Below are 16668 nucleotides of genomic sequence, written 5' to 3'. Positions count from 1 at the left end.
CAGGGGCACCTCTCAGTCACTGAAACCACAGATCCAAAAACAGATGCCAGATTGCTGGCACCCAGCAAGCAATGAACATAACTGTTACAACAACTAAAGTAACGTATAACATCATAGATATGCTATACTCAGTTATAAAAAGGCAGGTATCTTCAATACAGACATAAATTCTGGAAAAGGCACAAAGAGAGGAAGTAGTTCAAGGTGTGTGCAATTATTAAATGCTTCAGGTGTTGAGTGTACTTTGTTGCAGGGACGCAGCCCAGGGAAGAGGAAAGCAGACGACCAGCCGGCAGCGAGGGAAGTGACCAGGCATCTGACCAGGCTTCCCCCGTGTTCTCACAAGGAGAACAAGGACATTGGGAAGAGCTGACACACAGCTCTGACAGTGCAGCGGGACCAGCCTGCAGTGCATCCCTGGACTGTGGAGCTGGCCAGTATTCTCAGGTCCAGGGTGGCGCCTGGGTCAGAGCACCCTGAGACCGTGCTGAGTCTCGAGCCCACAGCCCTGGAGGCCCTGGGACGGGGACGGGGACGGGAGGAAGTGACTTCAAGGAGTGAATTCTGGCCTAACTATACCCTCTCGGAGTGGCAGCTGAAGGAGCAAAGGGCAGAGTGTGGAGGATGCCGGGCACCCTCACAGGTGGCGTGGAGCTGTGGCAGCGGAAGGAGAAGAAAGCCGTGCATTCCAGACTCTGCCCAGGTGTTCACTTTCTAGGGCGTGGGAGCCCTCCTGGTGGTGACGTTTACCAGGGGAGCCCAGCACATGCAGGTCGGGGAACTCTGTGGAGGTGGCTCCTGAAATACGGAGATGACCTAATTACAGAGTCTCAGCCCTCAACAAACTTGGCTGTCTGCAAAAAGTTCATAAAGTACGTTATGATAGCCAAAAAAGCCAAACAGCGGCACCGTCATGAAGTCCAGAGAGCAATACTGGAAAAGGTCACAAAGAAATGTAAATAGCTATATAAGACGCGAATAACGGATCGATGTACAGATCGGTAAACGTGGGAATCACTCATTCACAACTAAGAGTTCTTCTGGAAAAAGAAGAAAGAAACCAGATGGGTCGGGTTTCTCCGACCCAGGTGCAGTGCCCCCTCCGTGGGCTCCCCGTGACTCGTGGAACGGCCCTTCAGCTCTGCGCGGCTCTGCAATGCCCATGTGGCCCCAGGGAAGGTGCAGATGAGGGCAGGGATCCCCAGCCGTCCTGCTGACAGGGATGGACGCTGCATCTACCCAACGGCCTGCAAAGAGGCACGAGGAAGCCCCCATGGTGAAGGCCCATCCAGCCCACGAGCCAGCGGGGCAGCCGCTGAGGAATGCAGGTCGGGGAAGACGGGTGAGCAGAAGCCGGGAAGAGAGCCGTGGATGTGGAACGTGGTCCATCACATACATGGCTTCGAAACCATCAAGGAAAAGTAACAGGTAACTGAAGAAAAAGTGCAGGATTTAAAAAGGAAAATCTATTTTTTTAAAAAATGGATCTACACTTTGTTCTAACAAAATATATCTCAGATGGGTCAAACATTTCATATAAAAATATAAAGGGGCTTCCCTGGTGGTGCAGTGGTTGAGAGTCCGCCTGCCGATGCAGGGGACAGGGGTTCGTGTCCCGGTCCGGGAAGATCCCACGTGCCGCAGAGCGGCTGGGCCCGTGAGCCATGGCCGCTGAGCCTGCGCATTCGGAGCCTGTGCTCTGCAACGGGAGAGGCGGCAACAGTGAGAGGCCCGCGTACCGCAAAAAAAAAAAAAAAAAAAAAAAAAAAAAAAAATATATATATATATATATATATATATATATATATAAAAACAGGAGCCATACAAAGGTGCTTGTGAGTATTATTTGTCCCTCTGGGTGTCGCCATCTGTTCTGCTCATTCTACTGGGGTGATCTTTTCTTTTCTTATTGATTTGTAATATCTTGTTATATGGTAAGGAAGCTAACTTTCATCTATTGTGGAATGTGCAAAGATCATCTCCTATTCTGTCCTTTGCTCTGAACCTTATTTATAGTGCCCTTTGCCATAAAGAAAGTTTAAATTTCTTCACAGTCAAACCTGTCATTTAGGCTCTTAGGCTTAGAAAGAATTTCCCTAACACACAGTTTTCTCACATGAAAATGTAAGATATATGTTGTCCAAACAATTAGCTAAAATTTAAAAGACTGAAAATGTCCAGGCGATGGAAGAGAGGGGATCTCCTTAGGCTGCCTTCAGGGATGAGAATTGGAACAGCCTTCTGAAAGACAGTTTGTTATTATGTCTTCAAATTTAGAAACACATGGACTCTTACGCTTAATATTTCCACTTCTAAGAGCTTATATTCAGGAAGGAATCAGACTACTGCATGTATGTACCATGTGTGTACAATGATGTTCATGTGCAAAGTGCTTATCGAGCACCAGGCAAAGTTCCAGGTGTCTTTCGGTGCAGGGGAGGGGGGCCTAGCTACAAACAAGTTGCTTTCATAAAGTAGATCTCAGCTGCTTTTAGAAGGTGGAGTCTCTATCTGCACCGAAATGCGAAAAACCTCCATAATACACTAAGTGTGGAAAGTGGGTTATGATGCATTGTATGATATGGCACAACTTCTATAAAATCTGCGCATGCATATATACAACATGCACAGGGGAGAGGTTTCAAAAGATGTTTTCTGAGGGTCTCAGCCTGGTGGCCTTAGGTGATGTTTTACTGCCTGTGCGTTTTCTGTAATGCTTGACTTTTCTATAATAAGTGTTTCTGTGGTCAAGAAAAACAAAATATTCTTCTTTTTTTAAAAAAAAAAAGGTTGGAGTAACAGAAGAAAAGGCCCTCTTTCCTAGAGGCTGGCCTGTTTTTTAGTTTATAAAACAAACTGACGTTCTTATTTCTGTGTAAAATGTGTAAATGTAAAGTTTCTGTGTAGAGGTTCCAGAAGTTCACTTGCTGGCAGTGGCAGGCAGGAACTCCTGCCTTTTCATTATGAAAAAAGGACCTCTGCAAAGCTGCTATGACGGCAGCATGCACGTGCCCGCAGAGGAGGGACGCACCTTTGGCTGCACGGGGTCCGGCTCCAAGGACAAGCGCCTGCTGATAAGAGATGAGACACTGAAAGCTGGAAAGGGGAGGCAGAGAAGGACAGCTAGCAAGAATACTTAATTAAGGAAAAGAGGAGAAGATGATGGTGTAGAAAGTGGTGGCTGTGAAAAGCAGGTTTCAAACCAGGTAAGTGCACCTGACCTGTCACTCGCCAAGATCACCTACGTTCTCAACAATGCGCATGCAGGCCATGGGGCCGCGCTGCTGAAGGCTCACTGCCAGAGCCAACGCTGAAATGCTGAGACCATAGTCACAATTCTGTTTCTAAAGGGATGTGGGTGGCTTACTGCTCTCTGTTGAAAGGCTGAATTCTTGGTTCAGCTAATAAAGGTGAAGGGGCAGAAGGAAGCCCGCGAAAATGGTAAATGAGCCATAGAGATGCAAATGTGAAGGACAAATTTTGTTACAAAATCGATAGACCAGGAGGCTGGCTAAGTACAGACCATTCCTACTGGAAGGGACAGGAAAGCACTGAAGGTCCACAGAGGTTAAAGGGGGGACTTGCTGGAGAAGACCAGACATTCACAAGAGAAATGGAAAGAGTAATTTCAGTTACAGTTAAAACACATCAGTTATCGGAATAAAACAGTTTCACATCAAAAGAAAACCAGTCTTAACAGGGAAATGCAGAATTGCACCCAGTTCTCAATGTGGGTTCTCAGTCCAGTGTAAGTATGAAGAAGACAAGTTTGTCAACCTCTGAGTCGACGGCACCAGTCCCCACACAGTGCTGTCACCAGGAGCTCACACAGAGGAGCGTCCACAGGACTGTCAGCCCTGCACAGGGTCCCGGACAGACCGAGCACCGCCATGGGCAGGCGGCAGGTGTGAAGACCCCGGTGTGCCTGGGAAGGAGCCCCTGCAGACCCAGGTGGAAGCTGCCAACATCAAAATCAGAAGAGACGCCTCATGAAATGCGAATTTCTTTGTAACTGGAGCACGTGAGGCAATGCTTGCAACAACAGTTTAGATTTGCACAGCGGCAGAGTTCACAAAGGATTTGCACAGCCTTTAAAAATGTTACTCCTGGGCTTCCCTGGTGGCGCAGTGGTTAAGAATCCGCCTGCCAATGCAGGGGACACGGGTTCGAGTCCTGGTCCGGGAAGATCCCACATGCCATGGAGCAACTAAGCCCATGTGCCACAACTACTGAGCCTGCGTGCATAGAGCTTGCGCACCGCAAGGAAGAGCAGCTCCCGCTCACCGCAGCTAGAGAAAGCCTGTGTGCAGCAACGAAGACCCAACGCGGCCAAAAATAAATTAAAAAAAATTATGAATTCAAATTTATCCAAAAAAAAAAAGTCACTCCTGCTCTCAGTCCATGTCAGGGGAGCCGGGGCAGAGGGAAGGTGGGCAGCCGGCACTCTCCTTCAGCCGGGACCCAGCTCTTGTCACCGTTACCTGCAGCGGGTGAGAACTGAGACCACCTGGAAGGGTGCCGTGCACCATCAGCCCCAGTCTCCCTGCCCAGGCACGACACCCACTGAGAGCAGTACCGGGCGGGGCGACCGGACCAGGCCCTGAGGTGAGGAGGGGTCAGCCTTGGGTGCCACCAGACCTGCCGCCCCACACGGGCCAAGGGAGGGGATGCAGGACTCGGCGGCCGCAGACGGGGCAGCCGACCGGGAAGCCTCTTCCTTCCCAACTTCTTGAGGAGTCACTACTGAACTGGCTTATTGGTGCTGGGCATTCAAATGACCATCAACAGTGGACACAGTCACCTCTGGACTTTTCCTTCTTTTCCGACTCCAGTCCTCACGCTCTCTTTGCTTTCAGTGCCACCAATAAGACTGCGGAGCCCTCCCGCTCTCAGCCTTGTGGGTCTGCACGCCTCACGCCCCGCCAGTCCCGGCTCAGGCGTCCCTCTTCCTGTCCCAGCCCCCTATCGAACCCTAACGACCCCCGACACATGCCTCCCGGCTGAGCACGGTGGCCTCTCACGCCTCTCTGAAGGGTCTCTCATTTTATTTTTTAAAAACTTTTTGGCAGATTGATTGATTAAGATTGATTTCTGCGTTGGGTCTTTGTTGCTGTGCACGGGCTTTCTCTAGTTGTGGTGCGCGGCTTCTCATTGCAGTGGCTTCTCTTGTTGCGGAGCACGGGCTCTATGCGCGCAGGCTCGGTAGTTGTGGCTCGTGGGCTCTAGAGCGCAGGCTCAGTAGTTGTGGTGCCCGGGCTTAGTTGCCCCGCAGCATGTGGGATCTTCCCAGGCCAGGGCTCGAAGCTGTGTCCCCTGCATTGGCAGGTGGATTCTTAACCACTGCGTCACCAGAGAAGCCCAGATCTTTCATTTTAAACAGTATCATCAACACTTCCTTCCACTTTCTCACTTTAGACCCCTGAAGCGGCCCACCTTGTCAAATGGGTTCACAAAGGGGAAAATTAGAGAAACAGTAAGAAAAGTGAACTGAAACACTGGAGATGAGTTACAAGTGTTCAAGATAGAAACATATCAACTTCCCAGCTAGAAGTGCATGAAGGAGTTATTCAAAGCTCTTCTGAAAACCTGGGTCAATGTTTTCAGTGATGTTGACTTATGGAACTGAGCTCACAGGGCCTCTTGAGAGAAAGGACCACTTCTTAAAGCTGAGACCTGTCCCCAGCCGGGGAGAGCCATGTGGCCACCAGGAGGTCATCGAGGAGCCCAGGCCCGCCTGCTGTGGGACAGACACACATGGGGCTGGGGCAGCAGTGGGGTTCAGGTGTGGGGTCAGGGCAGAAGCTGGAGTCAGAACGGCAGAGCAAAGTGGACATGTCACCCTGTGACCTCAGGGATGGAGCTAATGTCCTGCAAGGAGATCCCAACCTTCCTTCCCAGTCCAGTCTCTCCTTTGAGGGAGATGGTGGCGCACCACACCTTCCTTGACCACAGCCTCTGGGAGAAAGTCCTTGGAACCTGTGTGCTCCCGGGAACCAGAGGACAGAAAGAGGGACATGAACAGGATGGCCTGCCAAGAAGCAACTGCAGAAATGTAACCTGGGACCTGCTGGAGCCAAAGGTACAATGAAAGTCGCCGGGGATGTGCAGGTTACCATGGTAATTAGAGGGATGTGTCCTAGGCATCGACTCCCCATCTCTCTGCTTCGCCCTGACCACTGCTCACCTGCTAGAGCAGAGTGGCACCAGGCCACCCCCATGCCTTCCTGGAGGCGGTGGCACTGGGACTTGAGGGCCAGGAAGAGTGACTACCACAGGGACGTGTGTCCAGCTGCTGAGACGCTTTCCCATCTCCTGGAAGGATGTCCCTCTAGCTCGGCAATGCATTCAGTCAAGGGCACCCAGAAGGTTCTCAGCTGGGATGCTGCCCAAAGACCCGCCTGGGAGGCATGGGCAGCAGAGCTCACTGTGGGCAACAGCCCCGGAATGAGTCCGCATTTTTCAATTGAATATACTAAGTACACAATGGAGTATGTCACCAAAATAATTTATCTTTATAAGAACATAGCTTAATTTTTGAATGAAATAATCTATTTATCCAATAATTATATTCCAAAGATTTTCAACAGGGCTTGAATAGATGACTATATTACTGCTTAGCTATCCCATTTTTGGTTTTATGGTTTCTGATGCTTTAATTAGGAAGTCAGAAAGATCAATCTACTAGAAAATCATATTTTCTTGATATTCAAGTTAAGGTTTATGGTACAGAGTTTCTTAGTTTTTACTTGTTAAAAATCAACTGGGGAAAATTCCAAATTCCTCTTAAGGAAGTTCCGAAATGATGAATTAAAAGGGGAAAAAACTACCATTTGACTTTTTACAGTAAGAATGTAACGTGCAGCCTCTGCACCGCCACCAGAGCACCTGACCCTTGATCTTCCTTCACTCACAAAACATCCAACAGCAAAAGCAAATATCATCATTCAATTTTCCACAAGAGATGCAACATAAGTTATTTCATCATTACAAAGTTGATATACAATCTCAGAAATTTTGAAAAAATTGGAAAATCAAGAAAAAAAGTCCTACTTAACAAGAGAAGCACTTTCACATTTGGATGTATTAACGCCAGACTTCCCCTAACTTGCTAACAAATGAGGCTGCGATCACATTCCAGCCTTAAGTCTCCTCCCAGCCTGAGCTTTTCCTGCTGTGGATCTTACAGGCATCTCTGACGACTGCAGACCACACAGCAGTGAGACGCTCAGCCCCGCTAAAGTTCAGATGGAATCACGACCCTGGAAGACCCCGAAGGCTGTCAGCAGTCTTACCTCCTATGTCTTCGCCGCTGGAGGAGCTCTCAGGACTCGAGTAGCTGGGGGCCTCCCGCGGAGGGGGGACCCACCCCTCAGGAGGCAGGCCCACGGTATAGAGCCGTCGCGCAGGCTGGACCCGAGTGTCACCACCTGCAGGAAGAAGCAGGGACAGATGCCATCAGACGTCTACTTGCCGAGCAGCTTCTCCAGCCACTTTCACTGAAGATGGGTAGCCAGAGCCGTAAATACTGATGTCAGTCAGCCAAGCATTTTGCCAGCAGAGCCACTAAGCTCTACACCCAGACAGGGACAAGGGGTGAGCTATGATTATGTAAATTCACATTAAGTTACTTATTATGTAAACTTCTGGGGTTTTATAATATGGTATAAAAACATAACTAATTCATGAATAAGAAGCAGAAAATAAAAAGACTCCATGTAACACACCCCTCATGACCACAACATGAATCTCAACGTTTTGGTGCATAACCTTCTGGATCTTTTTCTCTCTATATGCTAACAACATGTATGCAGTGTGTGTGTCTGTTCACACCCACACACAGACACACACACGTCTTAATGGGATCACGCCACACACAGACACACACACGCCTTAATGGGATCACGCATCATTATACACGTATATATTATATGTATAATATCATTCAAAAGTGAATATGGGGCTTCCCTGGTGGCGCAGTGGTTGAGAGTCCGCCTGCCGATGCAGGGGACACAGGTTCGTGCCCCGGTCCGGGAAGATCCCACATGCCGCGGAGCGGCTGGGCCCGTGAGCCATGGCCGCTGAGCCTGCGCATCTGGAGCCTGTGCTCCGCAACGGGAGAGGCCACAGCAGTGAGAGGCCCGCGTAACGCAAAAAAAAAAAAAAAAAAAAAAAAGTGAATATGATAAAATATTAAGATACATTTAAACTCACATACTCTCAAAGGCTACATGATAGTCCACGTCATTGGCAAATTTAACTATAATTTAACCACTGTCCTAAATTTTGCATATGGAGGTTGATTCTAAATTTTCACTATTACAAGCACCTGCTATGACCATCCTGGCTGTACATAACTTTGCACCACTGACCACAGGGTTCCTCCAAACAAATTCCTGGAAGTGGACCTGCTGAGCTGCACCGTCCGGAGAGGTAGCTTCCGGTGCTGCTGCCATGCTCTCAACACTGGGCAGGATCGACGCTCTAATCTTCATGTTCTCATTCAAGATATGGCAAAGTAACCTTTATCCAACACAAGTGGATATCCCCATTAGTCTTTCTCAGAAAAATGAATATTTTACTTTAAAAACAACGAAAAGGACTGAGCAAAATCACTAATGCACATAGAACGTGTGGTTGAGAGACATTTAAATTGTGAAAGCTTTGGAACATTTTCAAATTCTTCTGCCATCAATATACTTCACTTTTGTGAAGCTAAGGGGCAAGAATGTAGTTCTTATGTTAATCTGATCCATCCAGTTGATTAATGACTGTGTCGTTACTGCCAGGATCAAGGGCAGAGCAGGGACGTTACCGCCAGGATCAAGGGCAGAGCAGGGATGTGCTTCCAGGCAGACCATCCGCTGTCGGGTGACATCAACATTTGATCATTTTTCACAGAATACTTTTGGGAGCTTTTAATCAGCTAACAGAACTTGGAAACACTACTGCTCACTTAAGTATCAGGATGAATACAGGCGGCGCCGTGGACCCGAGGCAGGATATGATGCCTGTTATGAAGGGCAAGGATGCACCTAAGGGCAGAGCTCTTCCCGATGCTCCCATGCCGAGCACACACTCATCTGAGGCCAAGCCTGTGGGCTGAGGAAGGCGATCTGCTGTCTGTGTCAGGGTGGCCAGGCGCAGAGCGCAGCTTCCCGGCCCGGGTTTCCCGTCTCTTCTGGTAGAAGATGGCTCATCGCTGCACGGCAGTCAGATGTTGTGTTTCACTGCTCAGGGCTCGGGGCTCAGCAGGGCCACAGCATCCCCTCGCCCACACATCGGGCCTGCAGGGTGAGGCTTGGGGATCTGGACGAGGCATGTCAGAACCCCCTTCACTGCTGACAGAGGCCACCGTCTCCCTAGGAACACCGGGCTGGCCGCGAGGCTTCAGAAGAGGCAACTTAATCAGCTCTCCTCTTGTTGATCGGCTGGCTGAGATCCGAGGTTCATAATTCTCACCCTTTCTGGCTCTGGGTCTGATTTGCAGGACACCCACTTGAGCTTGATTTCATGCCTAACCTCTGACTCCCCCTGCATTGTGCCTGTCCACATGGCCCCCTGCCCACAAGCACACACGCGCGCCCTCCACCAGGGCACCGCCACCAAGCCACCCTTGGGACGGCCGCAGCCTTCACGATCGGTGTATTTGTGTCACGGAGCTCGGGGCACAAGGCTGTTTTTTATAATTCTTCTGGGATTACCTGGCTCTTTAAAATATATACAGATATAAAGCAATAACAAATAATAAGGGTCCAACATGGGCTCTTGGGTGACGGAAATTCATCAAAATGCATACACACCGATTGTTGTGGCCGTTTACAGATCATGCCCTCATCTTTAAGAACAAATGGAATCACCAATGCCCTTTTGAAACTAACAAACAAACAAACAGACGCACTTCTGTCAAGTGAACAAATAGTTATCAGAATCAGCATGCTGTGTCCTAACTGTACAAAGAACATTTTCTCAACCTCATCCAAGGACTGACTGACAAAGGCCCCTTTCCTCATTTGGCTGCTTCTTCCAACACTGAAAAGACTTGGACATACCTGCAGCTCTGCTTATCGCCAAACTGTGTCCTCCACAAGCATCAAGCCTTCAAGCAAATTCTCAGATGACCTTTACAGAATGTTTCATATGACCTGCCCACAACTTGTATTTGTCTATTTGATTGTGATTTCATTGTTTTGTCTTTAGCCAAGATTTCTCTTTTTCTAGCTGCAAATGAATTGTTTTTTCTTCAAAATTCCCAAGGCATATTGCTTCAAAAAATATGTTGCTCTTTCAGGATTAAAAAACACTCAAGAAACTAGGGCTAGAGGGAACTTCAAATGACAAAGCATGCATGAAAAACCCACAGCTGGCACTACACTCAATAGAGAAAGCATGAAAAACACACGGCTGACATTATACTCCATTGAGAAAGCCTGGCTGCTTCCCTCTAAGATTAGGAATGATTACAATTCATATTCTTGCCACTTCATTTCAACATTATACTGAAAGTACTAGACAAGGCAATTAGTCAAGAAAGAAAGGAAGTAAAGGCATCCAGATTGAACAGGAAGAAGTAAAACATCTCTTCTCACAGATAAGATCTTGTATATAGAAAACCCTGAAAAAATCCACATACACAAAAAAAACTGTTAGAGCTATTAAGTTTGGCAAAGTTGTAGGATACAAGATCAACATACAAAAATCTATATTTCCATATTTAAGAAACCACTGCCTAATGCAAGGTCAAAGCATTTATTAGTATTTCCATATACCAGCAATTAATAATCCAAAAAGAAAACAATTCCATTTACAATAGTATCAAAAAGAATAAAATACTTTGGAATAAACTTTTTTTAAGTATAAAATTTATAATGAAAACTACAAAGCATTGTTAAAAGAAATTAAAAATGACTTAAATGGAAAGCTAGATGAAATTCATGGATTGAACAACTTAATATTGTTAAGATGGCACTAATCCCCAGAGTGTTCTGCAAATTCAGTGCAATTTGTATCAAAATTCCAACTTCCTTTTTTTTTTTCTTCCAGAAATGGACAAGCTGATCCTAAAATTCATATGGAATTGCGAGGGACTAGCTAAAACAATCTTGAAAAACAACGAAGTTAGAAGACTCTTAACTCTGATTTCAAAACTTATTACAAAGCTACAGTAATTAAAACAGTGTGGTACTGGCATAATGACAGACATAGAGACCAATGGAACAGAATTGAGAGCCCAGAAATAAACCCAAACATTTATGGCCAATTGATTTTTTTTGTTTTTTTTTTCGGTACGCGGGCCTCTCACTGTTGTGGCCTCTCCTGTTGCGGAGCACAGGCTCTGGAAGTGCAGGCTCAGCGGCCATGGTTCACGGGCCCAGCCGCTCTGCGGCATGTGGGATCTTCCCGGACCGGGGCACGAACCCGTGTCTCCTGCATCAGTAGGCGGACTCCCAACCACTGTGCCACCAGGGAAGCCCTGGACAATTGATTTTTGACAAGGGTGCCAAGTGGAGAAAGGACAGTCTCTGCAACAAGTGGTGCTGGGATGACTGGATATCCAGACAAAGGAATGAATCTGGACCCCTACCTCACACCATATTCAAACATTAACTCAAAATGGATAAATTACTTAAATGTAAGAGCTAAAACTATAAAACTCAGAAGAAACAGATGTAAAAAATTTGTGGCCTTGGATTTGGCAACAGTTTTTTAAATGACACCAAAAACACAAGCAACAGAAGAAGAAATAGATATAATGGACTTAATCAAAATTAAAATGTTTTATACTTCAAGACACCATCAAGGAAGTGAAAGGCTAACCCATGGAATGGGAGAAAATATTTGCAAATCATGTATCTGATAAAGCTCTTGTGTCCAGATTATGACCACCTCTTACAACTCAGCAGCAAAAAGACAAGCAATCCAATTACAATATGGGCCAAGGACTTATATACACATTTCTCTAAAAAAGATACACAAATGTCCAACACACACATGAGAAGACACTCAACATCACCAGTCATCAGGGAAATGGGAATCAGAACCACAGTGAGGTGCAATCTCACACCTACTAGGATGGTTAGCCTAGTAGGGTAAGAAAACAGAAAATAGCAAGTGTTGGCAAGGGTGTGGAGAAACTGGACCCCCCTTCCCCCTGCATGGCTGGTGTGATGAAGAATGGTGCAGCTGCTGTGGAAAACAGTTTGGCTGTTCCTCAAAATGTTAAACATAGGAGTACCACATGACCCAGCAATTCCACTTCTAGGTTTATATCCAAGAGAACTGAAAACACATGTCCACACAAACACTTGTGCAGGGATGTTCAAAGTGGCGTTATTGATAAAAGCCTAAAAGTAGAAATAACCCAAATATCTATCTATCGATGAACAGATAAACAAAATGTGGTATATCCACGGAATGGAATATTATTCAGCAAGAAAAAGAAATGAAGCACTGATACTCGTTACAATTCAGATGAACCTGGAAAACATGCTAAGTGACAGAAGCAGACACAAAAGGTCACCTATTATGCAATTCCACTCAGGCAAAATGTCCAGAATACACAAATCTGTAGAGACAGAAAGCAGGGAGGCATGAATGGGGATGACTGTAATGGATATGGGTTTCTTTTGGGGTGAAAAGAATGTTCTGGAATTAGTGGTGATGGTTACATAACATTGTGAGTATACTAAGAATCACTGAACTGTACATTTTGAAATGGTTATGGTAAACTTTAGATTAAATGAATTTTATCTTTAAAAAATAGGGCTTCTCTGGTGGCGCAGTGGTTGAGAGTCTGCCTGCCGATGCAGGGGACACGGGTTCGTGCCCTGGTCCGGGAAGATCCCACATGCCGCGGAGACGCTAGGCCCGTAAGCCATGGCTGCTGAGCCTGAGCGTCCGGAGCCTGTGCTCCACAACGGGAGAGGCCACAACAGTGAGAGGCCCGTGTACCGCAAAAAAAAAAAAAAAAAAAAAAAAGTTGCTGCATGTTGTATGGAGTTTTCAGAAAAGGGCATATAAGTTAGGCTCATTTGCATCTGTGAAATACTAAAACTATCAGAAATGCCTCCTCTATTTGTTGCCTGAAGCCATGAGAAAGGGTGTGGGGGTCCTGCCCACCAGACCCCTCCCCCTTCCAGGATGCCTGGCGGCCACAGGGTGCTCTGGAAGGGGAGAAAGCGTGGGGTGTGCAGAAATGCAGCAACTGGACGCCCCTCTAGGACCCAGTGAGACTGCCCTGGTCACACCACATCCTCATTAAACACTCCCCCTTAGTTTAGGCCATGGCAGGTGGCCAGTCTACACTGCGCAAGGCACACTGCGCTGCCTTAGACAGCAAGCACCACACGCAGAGTCTGCAGTCTGAGAAATCACATGGGTGGAGAGGTCCACCGAGAACACGGGCCGAAACCTGACCTGCAGTCCTCATGGGACCTCTCCTCTGGCCCCATCACCATGCTGGCTGGGCCAACTCCATCCAGGCACTGGCGTCTATCCTGTCCTATCCTCCGACTGTGCCACAGCCGCTGGCACCAGCCACCACGGGGCGATCACCAGTCAGCACCATGGGTGCCCCACTGCCCATCACAGCTCAGGCTGCAGCTGGGGCCCACCCCCAGCTCCCGGTGGACGTGATGGAGGCTCCCCATGCTCAGGCCCCCTCATCCACTCACACCAGGCATCTGCTCCATGGAACAAGCTTCTTAACCTTCCGTACGGGTCATTTCACGTAATCGATACATTCTGAACGAACTTTACATCAGCATCTTGATTTTTAGTTCAACATCCTCATACTGAACAACAACAGCACCTCACAGCCGCCTGCTGAAATGACATGACTGAACCTGGAGCTTCCGTGGAAAGACACCACCCAGATTATTACTATTAGTGAATAATCGCTGTTAAAACCGTCAAGTTAGAAGAGGGAAGAAAATGCAAATAAACCCTAAAAACAAAATTTTTAAAAAGACTAAGAACATTGGTTCAGTCAAACTTGGACAGAAAACCAGGAACACCCAGGGACGCCTGCTCCTCACATAGGCGGCACGTCTTCCCTACGGTTCCCGCCTTGCTAAGCTGTGCTGTGCTTATTCAAAACCACGTGCGTCCTTCACAGGTGGAACGGGTGTCACGTTAGTTTTCTGGGCAGCATCACAGGTGGGGGCTTGAGCACAGGTGTTCCTTCTCTCCTGGTTCTGGAGGCTGGATGTCCGAGATGGAGGTGTCACAGGGCTGGTTTCCGAGGCCTGTCTCCTTGGCGTGTGGATGGCTGTCTTCTCCCCGTGTCCTCATGCAGTCATCCTGCTGTGCGTGTCCGGGTCCTGATCTCTTCCTGATCTCACCAGTCACATTGGACTAGGACCCACCCTAATGGCCTCGTTTCACTTAATCACCTCTTTAAAGGCCCCGTCTCCAAACACAGTCAACATCTTGAGGTCAGGGCTTCAGCGTATGAATTACAGAGGATACAATTCAGCCCACGACAGTATGGTCTTTGAAAGGTAAAACAGCATTAAATAGTAGCCACTATTCCTTAGTGTGACTCCAGGGGTGGGAGTCCATCCTACACCTGGCAGGCTCTCTGTCAGAACAGCAGCAGGTGCGCCAGAGAGTGGTGGTCCTGGGGGGATGCTACACGGGGGTCAGAGCATCCCAACCACACCGAGGCACATGAGGACACAGAAAGGGAACTCGGCAGCCCCAGGTTCATCCTGAAGGACAAGCTTGTGCAGCCCCCCATTCTGGGGGGGAACGCTTTCCCCTCGTCCACAGGCATTGGCCATCTCATGGGTGAAACAGGCGTGGCACAATTATTTCTGGAGATCCAGCCTGTGGGCAGCGGGCATGCCCTGGGCTTGTCGGGCCTGCCGCTGAGATCTGGTCCAGGGAGGGTCAGGATTTGTGGACATAAGGTTACCGGGCCAGGCCAGCAGGAGAGACCAGCGCTCAGGAACAGAATCACTCCAGGACAGAGCCCCGTGAGGGGCTACTGCCAAAGAGAAACGGAACTGACCCGAGAAAGGGTGCTGGGAACTCTGCCCTCCCACGTCCACCTGGGCACTAGGGGCTGCAGCCAGGGCTGCCCCCACCTTGCCTGGCCTCTTTCCGTGTGTCCCACTTAGTGGCCCCTCGTCAGGCAACACCGCTGCATTGATGGGGAACCAGAGTGAGAGGAGCCTCCACGGCCGACCACCTCACTGTGTGAGGATCTTGGACAGACATCTGTGAAGAGCAATGGACAGGAGACTAAAACAGGAGAGACGTCAGGAGCGCATCCTGGGTGGACAGGGACTGGGGCAGGGTGACAGGGCAGATGAGAGACCAGGCAGCAGGGTCCAGTCTCTGCGACCGGGAACAGCATGTAGATGAACTCAACACCAATGGAGAACTTGACCTCGTCCCCAGCTGGGGGCACCGATGCTGGCTTCTTCCCTCCCCAAGTGAAGTAACTGTCCTCCCAGAGCGTGAGCAGAACGACACCTGCCCGTCCCCTGAGGTGACACCCCAGTGGCCTGAGGCCAGGCACGTGCTTCCTGGGGAATGTCCAGGGACCCGCCCTCACCTGTCATGGGGGGGATGCCCCCGCCCTTCACTCTCTCAGGAGCCACTTTCTCAGGTGGGTTTCTGCAGGCTGGACTCACTGGGGCCCTCTTCTCTTGGCCACGTGGAACCTCAGGATACAGTTTCTTCAGCACTTTTCCAACAAACACTACAGAGGCATCAATTTGCAAAAGAAAGGAAAAGAATTACTGACGGCAGTTTTATTTAAATTGCAAATGGATTTTATAGAAAACGAAGACATATCACGACATCACTACCTCAGGACTGCCCCCTATAGGACACCACTGGGGTTGTCCCCCCAAGACCCTCCAGCACCGTCCCCCTCAGAAGACCCCCAGCACCGTCCCCATCAGGGGACCCCTCATCACTGTCCCCTGAAAGGATGCCGCCCCCCAGCACTGGATGCCCCCACAGGTGTGGGCACAGGTAGGAGCCGCTCACACCTGTGCTCACACCTGGGGGCCGCACTTGGGCTCACAGTTCTGTTCTTCCCTCACCTTGTCTCTGGTTGAATGTATGTATAAAGCACAGACTGCGAGGTGTTTTGAGAATCAGGGTTTGAGGTCCTGGGCCCCAGCGCAGCCCCAGACAGGCTGGGTCCACGTCAGTTCACAGCAGATACGCTGGGCAGGCCCCAGGCAGCCCCGGCTCCTTCCTCCAGGGCACCCGCCAGGGACCAGCACAGCCGGCTAGGTTCTCACAAGGGTGTGCAGAGTCTTCATTTCGTTTATTTTAGTTTACATTCTGATCTAACTGGAGGGGAAGAGCTGCCACAATGAATAAATATTTCTGTCCTGATTTAAGTGTGAACAACGAACAGGTACAATCTCAAAACAGCATCCTAGAAAAGGTGAGGGGAAAAGGTTCACCCAATGAACCTGTTTTAACCTCATTAAATTCAGAAACAAACCAGCAAAGAGAGAGAGAGCTGCTCTGGAGTAACCAAGCACCGTGGGGCAGAAATCGGGACCCCGGAGAAGGGTTTGAGTTCTTCAGATGATGAGGTGGAGGATATATGTTTGGGCCACTGAGGACGCGGTGACGTGAGAGGGGAAGTCTGAAGGGGCCACCGAGTGGCTTGTGGGTCACAGAGGGCAGGGTCCTGTCCCC

The 16668-nt window shown here is 48.8% G+C and overlaps 1 protein-coding gene across 3 annotated transcripts in view; it reads right to left on the bottom strand.

The window, feature by feature from the left end:
• Positions 1-16668, bottom strand: part of ERICH1 (glutamate rich 1) — a 108944-nt gene that overhangs the window by 79154 nt on the left and 13122 nt on the right. For all 3 annotated transcript variants that reach the window (XR_014327087.1, XM_082863911.1, XM_082863910.1), the window contains exons 2-3: positions 15560-15706; positions 7293-7427 (exon numbers count right to left, since the gene is read on the bottom strand). Coding sequence is in view for 2 of the 3 variants with exons in the window: in XM_082863911.1 (XP_082720037.1) it covers positions 7293-7427; positions 15560-15706 (282 nt within the window). In the remaining variant the exon portion in view is untranslated. The remainder of the gene's footprint in view (positions 1-7292; positions 7428-15559; positions 15707-16668) is intronic.

The sequence above is a fragment of the Leucopleurus acutus genome, assembly GCF_964270905.1.
Source record: "Leucopleurus acutus genome assembly, chromosome: 21".
Classification (NCBI taxonomy): domain Eukaryota; kingdom Metazoa; phylum Chordata; class Mammalia; order Artiodactyla; family Delphinidae; genus Leucopleurus; species Leucopleurus acutus.
This window is presented reverse-complemented; position numbering and strand designations above follow the sequence as displayed.